The sequence below is a fragment of the Tachypleus tridentatus genome, chromosome 10 (genome assembly GCF_004210375.1).
Source record: "Tachypleus tridentatus isolate NWPU-2018 chromosome 10, ASM421037v1, whole genome shotgun sequence".
Taxonomy (NCBI): domain Eukaryota; kingdom Metazoa; phylum Arthropoda; class Merostomata; order Xiphosura; family Limulidae; genus Tachypleus; species Tachypleus tridentatus.
The window spans coordinates 126,623,977-126,637,101 of NC_134834.1; the positions used below are offsets into that span (position 1 = coordinate 126,623,977).

Consider the following 13,125-nt stretch of genomic DNA (forward strand, 5'->3'; position numbering starts at 1 on the left):
AATGTATGACTAATTACAATGAATGTATGTCAATTGTTAACCTGGGGTTTCTCTTACATTAATGTATGACTAATGAAACAGAATGTATGTCAACTGTTAACCTGGGGTTTCTCTTATAGTAATGTATGACTAATTACAATGAATGTATGTCAAATGTTAACCTGGGGTTTCTATTGTGATAATGTATGACTAATTACAATGAATGTATGTCAACTGTTGACCTTGGGTTTCTGTTACAGTAATGTATGACTAATCACTCTGAATGTATATCATCTGTTAACCTGGGGTTTCTATTATAATAATGTATGACTAATTACAATGAATGTATGTCAACTGTTAATTTGGGGTTTCTGTTACAGTAATGTATGACTAATTACACTGAATGTATATCAAATGTTAACCTGGGGTTTCTATTACGGTGATGTATGACTAATTACAATGAATGTATGTCAACTGTTAACCTGGGGTTTCTCTTACAGTAATGTATGACTAATTAATATGAATGTATGTCAACTGTTAACCTGGAGTCTCTCTTATACTAATGTATGACTAATTACAATGAATGTATATGAAATGTTAACCTGAGGTTTCTGTTACAGTAATGTATGTCTAATCACACTGAATGTATATCATTTGTTAACCTGGAGTCTCTCTTACAGTAATGTATGACTAATTACACGGAATGTATATCATCTGTTAACCTGGGGTTTCTATTATGATAATGTATGACTAATCACTCTGAATGTATATCATCTGTTAACCTGGGGTGTTTGTTACAGTAATGTATGACTAATCACACTGAATGTATATCGTCTGTTAACCTGGGTTTTCTGTTACAGTACTGTATGACTAATGACACTGAATGTATATCATCTGTTAACCTGGGGTTTCTGTTACATTAATATATGACTAATGAAACTGAATATATGTCAACTGTTAACCTGGGGTTTCTCTTACATGTAATGTATGACTAATCACACTGAATGTATATCATCTGTTAACCTGGGGTTTCTATTACATTAATGTATGACTAATCACACTGAATATATGTCAACTGTTAACCTGGGGTTTCTGTTACAGTAATGTATGACTAATCACACTGAATGTATATCATCTGTTAACCTGGGGTTTCTGTTACAGTAATGTATGACTAATCACACTGAATGTATTTCAACTGTTAACCTGGGGTTTCTCTTACATTAATGTATGACCAATCACACTGAATGTATGTCAACTGTTAACCTGGGGTTTCTCTTACATTAATGTATGACTAATCACACTGAATGTATATCATCTGTTAACCTGGGGTTTCAATTACATGTAATGTATGACTAATCAGACTGAATGTATATCATCTGTTAAACTTGGGTTTCTGTTACAGTAATGTATGACTAATCACACTGAATGTATATCATCTGTTAACCTTGGGTTTCTCTTATAGTAATGTATGACTAATCACACTGAATGTATATCATCTGTTAACCTTGGGTTTCTCTTATAGTAATGTATGACTAATCACACTGAATGTATATCGTCTGTTAACCTTGGGTTTCTGTTACAGTAATGTATGACTAATGACACTGAATGTATATCATCTGTTAACCTGGGGTTTCTGTTACAGTAATGTATGACTAATCACACTGAATGTATGTCAACTGTTAACCTGGGGTTTCTGTTACATGTAATGTATGACTAATCACACTGAATGTATATCATCTGTTAACCTGGGGTTTCTATTACATTAATGTATGACTATTCACACTGAATATATGTCAACTGTTAACCTGGGGTTTCTGTTAGAGTAATGTATGACTAATCACACTGAATGTATATCATCTGTTAACCTGGGGTTTCTGTTACAGTAATGTATGACTAATTACACTGAATGTATATCATCTGTTAACCTTGGGTTTCTGTTACAGTAATGTATGACTAATCACACTGAATGTATATCATCTGTTAACCTGGGGTTTCTGTTACAGTAATGTATGACTAATCACACTGAATGTATATCATCTGTTAACCTGGGGTTTCTGTTACATTAATGTATGACTAATCACACTGAATGTATGTCAACTGTTAACCTTTGGTTTCTGTTACAGTAATGTATGACTAATCACACTGAATGTATGTCAACTGTTAACCTTTGGTTTCTGTTACAGTAATGTATGACTAATCACACTAAATGTATGTCAACTGTTAACCTGGGGTTTCTCTTACTTTAATGTATGACTAATTACAATGAAAGAATATCAACTGTTAACCTGGGGTTTCTATTACAGTAATGTATGACTAATTACAATGAATGTATGTCAACTGTTAACCTGGGGTTTCTCTTACAGTAATGTATGACTAATTACTATGAATGTATGTCAACTGTTAACCTGGGGTTTCTCTTATAGTAATGTATGACTAATTACAATGAATGTATGTCAAATGTTAACCTGGGGTTTCTATTATGATAATGTATGACTAATTACACAATGAATGTATGTCAACTGTTGACCTTGGGTTTCTGTTACAGTAATGTATGACTAATCACTCTGAATGTATATCATCTGTTAACCTGGGGTTTCTATTATAATAATGTATGACTAATTACAATGAATGTATGTCAACTGTTGATCTTGGGTTTCTGTTACAGTAATGTATGACTAATGACACTGAATGTATATCATCTGTTAACCTGGGGTTTCTATTATAATAATGTATGACTAATTACACTGAATGTATATCATCTGTTAACCTGGGGTTTCTGTTACAGTAATGTATGACTAATTACACTGAATGTATATTATTTGTTAACCTTTGGTTTCTGTTACAGTAATGTATGACTAATCACAATGAATGTATGTCAACTGTTAACCTGGGGTTTCTCTTACAGTAATGTATGACTAATTACTATGAATGTATGTCAACTGTTAACCTGGGGTTTCTCTTATAGTAATGTATGACTAATTACAATGAATGTATATCAAATGTTAACCTGGGGTTTCTATTATGGTAATGTATGACTAATTACAATGAATGTATGTCAACTGTTAACCTGGGGTTTATCTTACATTAATGTATGACTAATGAAACAGAATGTATGTCAACTGTTAACCTAGGGATTTCTGTTACAGTAATGTATGACTAATCACACTGAATGTATATGATCTGTTAACCTGGGGTTTCTATTATGATAATGTATGACTAATTACACTGAATGTATATAATCTGTTAACCTGGGGTTTCTATTATAGTAATGTATGACTAATTACAATGAATGTATGTCAACTGTTAAAAAGGGGTTTCTGTTACAGTAATGTATAACAATTCACACTGAATGTATATCATCTGTTAACCTGGGGTTTTTGTTACAGTAATGTATGACTAATCACACTGAATGTATATCGTCTGTTAACCTGGGGGTTTCTGTTACATTAATGTATGAATAATTACAATGAATGTATGTCAACTGTGAACCTGGGGTTTCTCTTACATTAATTTATGACTAATTACAATGAAAGAATATCAACTGTTAACCTGGGGTTTCTATTATAGTAGTGTATGACTAATTACAATGAATGTATGTCAATTGTTAACCTGGGGTTTCTCTTACAGTAATGTATGACTAATTACTATGAATGTATGTCAACTGTTAACCTGGGGTTTCTCTTATAGTAATGTATGACTAATTACAATGAATGTATGTCAAGTGTTAACCTGGGGTTTCTCTTATAGTAATGTATGACTAATTACAATGAATGAGTATCAAATGTTAACCTAAGGTTTCTATTATAGTAATGTATGACTAATTACAATGAATGTATGTCAACTGTTAACCTGGGGTTTATCTTACATTAATGTATGAGTAATGAAACAGAATGTATATCATCTGTTAAAGTGGGGTTTCTGTTACAGTAATGTATGACTAATCACACTGAATGTATATCATCTGTTAACCTGGGGTTTCTATTATAATAATGTATGACTAATTACAATGAATGTATGTCAACTGTTGATTTTGGGTTTCTGTTACAGTAATGTATGACTAATGACACTGAATGTATATCATTTGTTAACCTGGGGTTTCTCTTACATTAATGTATGACTAATCACACTAAATGTATGTCAACTGTTAACCTGGGGTTTCTCTTACATTAATGTATGACTAATCACACTAAATGTATGTCAACTGTTAACCTGGGGTTTCTCTTACATTAATGTATGACTAATTACAATAAATGTATGTCAACTGTCAGCTTGGGGTTTCTCTGATAGTAATGTGTGACTAATTACAATGAATGTACATCAAATGTTAACCTGGGGTTTCTATTATGATAAGGTATGACTAATTACAATGAATGTATGTTAATTGTTAACCTGGGGTTTCTGTTACAGTAATGTATGACTAATCACACTGAATGTATATCATCTGTTAACCTGGGGTTTCTATTATGATAATGTATGACTAATCACACTGAATGTATATCATCTGTTAACCTGGGGTTTCTATTATGATAATGTATGACTAATTACACTGAATGTATATAATCTGTTATCCTGGGGTTTCTGTTACAGTAATGTATGACTAATCACACTGAGTGTATATCATTCGTTAACCTGGGTTTTCTGTTACAGTAATGTATGACTAATCACACTGAATGTATATCATCTGTTAACCTGGGGTTTCTTTTACAGTAATGTATTACTAATTACAATGAATGTATGTCAACTGTTAACCTGGGGTTTCTCCTACATTAATGTATGACTAATCAAACTGAATGTATGTCGACTGTTAACCTGGGGTTTCTCTTACATTAATGTATGACTAATCACACTGAATGTATGTCAACTGTTAACTTGGGGTTTCTCTTATAGTAATGTATGACTAATTACAATGAATGTATGTCAACTGTTAATCTGGGGTTTCTCTTACAGTAATGTATAACTAATTATAATAAATGTATGTCAACTGGTTACCTGGGGTTTCTCTTACAGTAATCTATAACTAATTACAATGAATGTATGTCAACTGTTAACCTGGGGTTTATATTACGGTAATGTATGACTAATTACAATGAATGTATATCAAATGTTAACCTGGGGTTTCTATTACGGTAATGTATGACTAATTACATTGAATGTATGTCAACTGTTAATCTGGGGTTTCTCTTACAGTAATGTATGACTCTGATTACACTGAATATATGTTATCTGTTAACCTGGAGTTTCTGTTATGTAAAGATATTACAATCCGCACTTATAAGTATATAATGTTTGGTGAAACTCTAGAAACACTTGCCTCATAGTAAGAAGTTGGAATCTTGTGTGATATCACTTCAGCTAGTGGAAAGCACAACCCCATCACTACTAACAACTTGGCATACACAGCACTTAGCATCTTCACTAAGGCGTCACTGTAGGGAAAAACCAAGAAACGTATTAACCAAAAGAGATGTGATACTTATGGTGTAAAAACAATTTGATGTCTATTTCATTCATCTATTAATTGTTTTGATATTGTTTTATGCTGTGTATGGCCGTCTATTGTTCCTTTCTCAAGTTGGCCTTCTGTTGTAAACATTCATCTATTAATTGTGTCATTATGGTCTTTATGCTGTGTATGGCCGTCTATTGTTTGTTTCTCAAGTTGGACTTCTGTTGTAAACATTCATTTATTAATTGTGTCATTTTTGTCTTTATGCTGTATATGGCCGTCTATTGTTCCTTTCTCAAGTCGGCCTTCTGTTGTAAACATTCATCTATTGATTGTGTCATTATGGTCTTTATGCTGTATATGGCCGTCTATTGTTCCTTTCTCAAGTTGGCCGTCTGTTGTAAACATTCATATATTATTTGTGTCATTATGGTGTTTATGGTGTATATGGCTGTCTATTGTTCCTTTCTCAAGTCGGCCTTTTGTTGTAAACATTCATCTATTAATTGTGTCATTATGGTCTTTATGCTGTATATGACCGTCTATTGTTCCTTCCTCAAGTCGGCCTTCTGTTGTAAACATTCATCTATTGATTGTGTCATTATGGTCTTTATGCTGTATATGGCCGTCTATTGTTCCTTCCTCAAGTCGGCCTTCTCTTGTAAACATTCATCTATTGATTGTGTCATTATGGTCTTTATGCTGTATATGGCCGTCTATTGTTCCTTTCTCAAGTCGGCCTTCTGTTGTAAACATTCATCTATTAATTGTGTCATTATGGTCTTTATGGTGTATATGGCTGTCTATTGTTTGTTTCTCAAGTTGGCCGTCTGTTGTAAACATTCATCTATTAATTGTGTCATTATGGTCTTTATGCTGTATATGAACGTCTATTGTTTGTTTTTCAAGTTGGCCTTCTGTTGTAAACATTCATCTATTAATTGTGTCATTATGGTCTTTATGCTGTATATGACCGTCTATTGTTCCTTCCTCAAGTCGGCCTTCTGTTGTAAACATTCATCTATTGATTGTGTCATTATGGTCTTTATGCTGTATATGGCCGTCTATTGTTCCTTCCTCAAGTCGGCCTTCTCTTGTAAACATTCATCTATTGATTGTGTCATTATGGTCTTTATGCTGTATATGGCCGTCTATTGTTCCTTTCTCAAGTCGGCCTTCTGTTGTAAACATTCATCTATTAATTGTGTCATTATGGTCTTTATGGTGTATATGGCTGTCTATTGTTTGTTTCTCAAGTTGGCCGTCTGTTGTAAACATTCATCTATTAATTGTGTCATTATGGTCTTTATGCTGTATATGAACGTCTATTGTTTGTTTCTCAAGTTGGCCGTCTGTTGTAAACATTCATCTATTAATTGTGTCATTATGGTCTTTATGCTGTATATGAACGTCTATTGTTTGTTTTTCAAGTTGGCCTTCTGTTGTAAACATTCATCTATTAATTGTGTCATTATGGTCTTTATGCTGTATATGAACGTCTATTGTTTGTTTTTCAAGTTGGCCTTCTGTTGTAAACATTCATCTATTAATTGTGTCATTATGGTCTTTATGCTGTATATGAACGTCTATTGTTTGTTTCTCAAGTCGGCCTTCTGTTGTAAACATTCATATATTATTTGTGTCATTATGGTCTTTATGATTGTCTAATCGTAGTACTTATACCTCGTTGAAAGATTTAGGAAAATTGAACATTTTTCTAGAAAAATGTTTTTTGTTGTTTTTTTTTTTTCTGGAAAGTACTGGATGGGAAAGTGTTTGAATTGTGCTCTGTAGTTATACGTAACTAATCACATCAAAATTATTCAACATACAGAGCTCACAAGTTTCATACATTTTGCTGATATAAATTTTAATGGTTTTATATATTGAAAGTGGTACCGTTTATCGGAAAAAATAACAGTTTTTAAAAACTCCAGTTTCTGAGTTTTACATTACAAATTACGTCAATAAAGATATAATTAAACCCTCACATACAGCCCTAGTGAAAGTTGTGTTACAGAGTACCTCTGTAATTGTGTTCTGTGATAAAGAAATGGTTGTTGTACAAACGACAGTTACTTTTCTAACTGTCTGAATCTTTAATAACGAAAGTGCGAATTTGTGTACGGAGTTTTGTTTGTGGTGCCACAGAAAAGAAGACACAGGAGTTTTTGTCATATGTATAGATACTGACATACTCGCTACGTCCATTATAATAAGATGTTTCTTTACTCTGTACGTGTGTTAGCTACGATGTATTTTATGAATCCCGTTCAAAGATTTGAACAAGTTAAAATATGATATGAATTAAGAACAAGACCCAAGGAATAAGACAAAGTATTTCAGACTTATTACAGTGCCACATTTCGAATACTTATATTTTCTAATCTCAAGAATGCAATGAAATATTCTGACACTCACGTTTCTTGTTGCCAGGTTACTGGCCGTCCATCTTTCCTTAATATCACATTGTTAGTGGGAAGGCTGGAGCACGAGCCAAAGAAGGAACTATTTCTGGACAGTGGAGTGTGTTGTATCTCTACGCTTGGGTGTGTTTGAAGCCTAGCAGAAGAAGGGTTAAAATTGGTGTTGTTTCCAAGACCAGAATCTTCACTCCCTTTTATTGAAATTTCACAGGACTTGGTAAGTCTATAAAAGAAGAGTCGTTAAACCGATACTCCAGTAAAACTGAAATTTGTCGATAAAAACTGTAACTTTGTGATTTTCTTTTTCTGCCGATTAGTAGGTACTAGAATAAGTCGTGTGTATGAGAGTCTAAATAGTCCAAAAACAAAAGTAAAACTTCGAGTTACTTCCCCTTTAAAGCATGTTGCGCCATATATTTTTGAGAAATATCTGGAACTGATTGCAGTTCTTTAGGGTTGAAAATGTTCTTCTATGTTGCTGATGTTACTTGGAAAATTGTGTTTTGTCCACTTTTTGTAACGAAAACTCTAAAGAATTATGTTTCTCCTCTGATTTTTACTAAACTTATAAAAGAAGAATTATGTTTGTTCACTGTTTGTTACGAAACATCTAAGAAGAATTATGTTTGTTCACTGCGTCCGATAACAGCTTTTGAAGTTAAGGGCGTTAGAAATAGTTCAAAGGATTTGAAAAAGTAACAAGAAATAGATAAATAGATGCGTTAAAATAGATGTTTGTTCATAAGTTTGAACTACTAATCAAATAGAGAGCAGTCAACCAGAATCACCAACCGCCACAAGGTCTTCGTCTGGCTTTACGAACAGAATGATAGGAACCATGAAACGGATTTAAAAACGCATAGTGAATTACAAGGACAGGCTCTGAACTAGTATTCTCCCACCATATTACATTACTTGTTATGTAAAATCATATGAGCTTTATTTATTTAACGGATGTAATTTTTCTTACGTCATTAGTTCATAACCCTTTATGCTTTTACATAGTTGTAACCGGTCTTTTGAACTATGATATTAATATCCAACTAAACTAATTTCGTCTATCCACTTCTTATAGGGTGATAATTCTTTATTACATTATTTCAGAAACACATGGCCTCGTTAAGTGTTTGTTCGTTTTTTATTACCCAGATTTCGTCCTTTAATAGTTTGTGTTACGTACAGAAATTCTAGCATCGTAAATATACAAGATTAAATACGAAACATATCTGAGCGTTTGCATGAAAACACTAAACAAATTCAAACCATGATCAGATTAGTTCTACATTATAATAAAATATTTTTCGTATTTCAAACAACACCACGTTTGTTATTTGATACAATAATATCTTTCTTATTTGAAACAATAATACCTTTCTTATTTGAAACAATACTACTTTTGTTATTTGAAACAATACTACTTTTGTTATTTGAAACAATACTACTTTTGTTATTTGAAACAATAATATCTTTCTTATTTGAGACAATACTACATTTTTTATTTCAAACAATACTACGTATCTTATTTTATACAATATTACATTTCTTGGTTTGTTTTGAATTTCGCGCAAAGCTACACAAGGGCTATCTGCGCTACCCGTCCCTAATTTTGTAGCGTAAAACTAGAGGGAAGGCAGCTAGTCATCATCTCTTTGGCTACTCTTCTATCAACAAATAGTGGGATTGACAGTCACATTATAACGCCCCCACGGATGAAATTTTATTCGTCATTCCCACCTTAGCTGGATCCAATATTCATTTTACTATAATATTGTTTATGGTGTATACGTCCAAAACTGTGATCTCGAAAGCTACCGCACCGATAATGACCAATCACAACTGGGTAGTATTTTGATAACTAGACAGTGTTTTTATAGCAGAGAAATAAGTAATATAATTGAAACTTCTAGAAAAATAAAATGTTTCGAATTTAACTAATAAAACTTGTAAACAACAAGGAGTAAGTTTCAAATTTAACCAATAGAAAATTATAAAAATGATTAATTTCCCAATATAGAACAATCAAAAACAAATTTAAAAAAAATATATTTGTTTATTTAGTGAAAACTTCACGAGTGTTGCAACATTAAAGCAAGACTTTCATTAACAACTCAGTCTATAAGGAAATACTTCAATAAAAGCTACTCTGTGACGTAATGCTGTAATGACAGCTCATGTTTAAACTAAAATTTAAATATTTTTTCTCACGGACGGAGAACATCATAGAATGTCAAGTATTAGTTCTTTACTATATACTGTCAAATAATTACAGAAAGGGCCGTGGGAGGTAGCAGTTTATATTTCTGCTCGTTTTGTGAACAGCCAATAGTAAATAGTAGCTGTTCAACACAGGAATCTTGGGACAGGTTAACCACAATCGAAAGATAGTCAGCTGCTTACTATTTACTTCTGCAGGGTCTCCGAAACTGTTCTGTTTAAAGAATAAATAAAACCAAAATTAAAAGTAACAAATATTTATATTTCTTGTGTGTTGAAGTTCTTATATCATGTTCTATTCAATCTATTGTAACCTAAAGAGTGCATAATTCTTCTCGTGATTCGTGGCATGCGCACGTATTACTGACATCACAACATTCTAAGATGCAAGTTAAGCGTCCATTATGTGACGTCATTTTAGTGTCTACTAACTAACTAATAGAAAACACTATAATGGTACGAGAGGTTAAAACAAATGACCTTCTCCAGACTACTTTTGGCCCTGTTTCGGGAAAATAAGCCCACAAGTAGTTATGCTTTCTTGGGTAATTTTTATGTATTTTAAGAGTATTATGTTTAGTAAACGTTTGCTTTAATGAATGAACTTTCAATGTTGTTGCCTTGTCAACGTCACCTTCAGCCTTGGCCTTTTCTTTGCGTCCCATTTCTTAATTCATCATATGCACCTAATTAAAAGTTAAGACCCAGCTCTGAAGCTTTATTAACCACACGAACTCAGCAAGAACTTTTTCGCGTGCGGGGCGAAGGGGGATATAAATATCCCTGAACATCCCAGTTTAGAACATTAAAAAAGCTTCCTTTCCTTTAAAGAGTGAATCCTAGCCACGGTTGTTTTTTGTTTTTGTTTTCGAAGCGAAAATAAAGAGGGTTTGTAGGGAAAGAAAACACATAACTGTAGTTATATGTTTGTAGGGAAAGAAAACACAGAACTGAAGTTATATGTTTGTAGGGAAAGAAAACACAGAACTGAAGTTATCTGTTTGTCCTCTATCATCTTGATCTAGCTTTGCACGGACTTTGTGGTACGTGTCTGCTGTTCTCATGAAAAGCTAATTTCTATGACGTGCAAGAAACACCAAATAATACATACAGTCAAGGCGTAATATAACCAGTTCAAGGGCAGTGTACCAACATAAATTACAAACACAATTCTGCTGCCATAGTAACAGAGATCTGTTGAACCTGCCTTTACCTAGATTTACAAAACAAGAGCCTCGACCATCGTGTGTAAAACATCAACCAGTATAACGGTTAAGACGTTCTATACCTGCACGAGTCAGTTCGCATGTCTTCCAGCTATCGGAATATTTTCTCGTTGTGTAGTGTGTTCGCGAGGAGCTCTCCCACCACGAACGCATAACATCAGTGGTCAACTGGCTGTAGGGCATGACCCACATCAAATGTCAGTTACAGACTTCAGGGCAAAGTGTATGTTTTCTTGGTCAATGAATGGCACTGACGTACATAGAAGTAGGGAGTGCTCATGTAAGTGGTGGCAACTAAACCTGAGATAATTCATTAGAACGTTTTAAAACATTTACAATCATTTGTATATACCCTGTATATCACACAGTTTTAAAATCATTTGTATATACCCTGTATATCAAACAGTTTTACAATCAATTGTATATACCCTGTATATCACACAGTTTTACAATCATTTGGAAATATCCTGTATATCAAACAGTTTTACAATCATTTGTATATACCCTGTATATCACACAGTTTTACAATCATTTGTATATATCCTGTATATCAAACAGTTTTACAATCATTTGTATATACCCTGTATATCAAACAGTTTTACAATCATTTGTATATACCCTGTATATCAAACAGTTTTACAATCATTTGTATATACCCTGTATATCAAACAGTTTTGACGCGAGACCACTATGTTTTTTATTTTATTACGTCACTTCTTTTTCTATGTTTAAACACCCATAGCAACATTCATCAACTTACCTGGTTTAGCATTCCTACGATCTGTTTGAACACCAGGTGTCCCGAAAGAAGCACTTCGATGCATGGAAATAGGCTTAGGAGTAACTAGAGGATTATTCTCTGACGGCATACTGTCAGAAGCAAGAGGAGAAGTGATTTCTGTCAAACTAGAGATAGAAACAACTTATTATTTAAAAAAAAAGTTTTCATTTCTCAAGAATAAATGTCCAATTGAATGTTTTAACAGATCAAAAATAATTCAGTAAATAAAGATAATTAGAAAATAATGTAGTATGTGTGGAATAGAAATGCAAAGGTTTTGAAGAATTACATTTTATTTTTAATGTACACAGCGTATAGTACGAATATAGCAATAGGTCGAATAATTTGTAAAAGAAAAACGTGGACACAAGTGAACCACAACACCAAATAAGGAAGACGTGGGTTTGAAGCCCATCGCAGAAGTTAGCTAGAAATACATTCCAGTCGTAACCTACATGGTTCAAGAGCTTACAGTTGTCACTTCTTATGCCAGACAGAAAACCTCAATAGTCAGATGAAACACACGATAAAATGAACCAATGTCACAAAACAAACATGTAATGGGACAGCGATGAAAGACAAGAGTGAAATAATATTAGAGAAGAGACTGGAGTTACATGGTTTGTCTCTGTAATTGTTTTGGATGGTTATCGTTGCAGTCTGATTTGAACAGTCCACTTGTTTCATGGAAGATCTCACTTGTACCAATCAAGTTAAAAGAACTGCTACTAAAATTATCTGATTCCATTCTTCCTACCCCGAACATCGACTTCTCCGCATTTATTAAGTTCCTCCAAGGAACCGAAAAGACGGTCACAATAATCCATAATGTACAAAAGGTTTATGTGGTAAACTTGTAACTAGGCATTATAAGATATAGTCAAACAGTGTTCCACGTAAAATTCAATAATGTAAGTAGGCATTATAAGATATAGTCAAACAGTGTTCCACATGAGGTTCAATAATATAAGTAGGCATTATAAAATATAGTCAAACAGTGTTCCACGTAAGGTTCAATAATGTAAATAGGCATTATAATATATAGTCAAACAG

The 13,125-nt window shown here is 33.1% G+C and overlaps 1 protein-coding gene and 1 long non-coding RNA gene across 7 annotated transcripts in view; one reads left to right on the top strand and one right to left on the bottom strand.

Annotated features, from left to right (window-relative positions):
- The window catches only part of LOC143230267 (uncharacterized), a 162,012-nt gene that overhangs the window by 107,339 nt on the left and 41,548 nt on the right, over window positions 1-13,125 (top strand). The gene's annotated exons all lie outside the window — the stretch shown is intronic.
- LOC143230263 (uncharacterized) overlaps window positions 7,983-13,125 on the bottom strand; it is a 50,095-nt gene continuing 44,952 nt past the window's right edge. For 3 of the 5 annotated variants that reach the window (XM_076463508.1, XM_076463512.1, XM_076463511.1), the window contains 3 exons: window positions 12,052-12,197; window positions 11,354-11,591; window positions 8,052-8,074 (listed from right to left, as the gene is read on the bottom strand). In XM_076463508.1, the coding sequence (XP_076319623.1) occupies window positions 11,503-11,591; window positions 12,052-12,197 (235 nt within the window). In that variant the 3' untranslated portion in view covers window positions 8,052-8,074; window positions 11,354-11,502. Of the gene's footprint in view, window positions 8,075-11,353; window positions 11,592-12,051; window positions 12,198-13,125 lie in introns of all 5 variants that reach the window. The other 2 variants (XM_076463509.1, XM_076463510.1) reach the window with 2 other exon arrangements.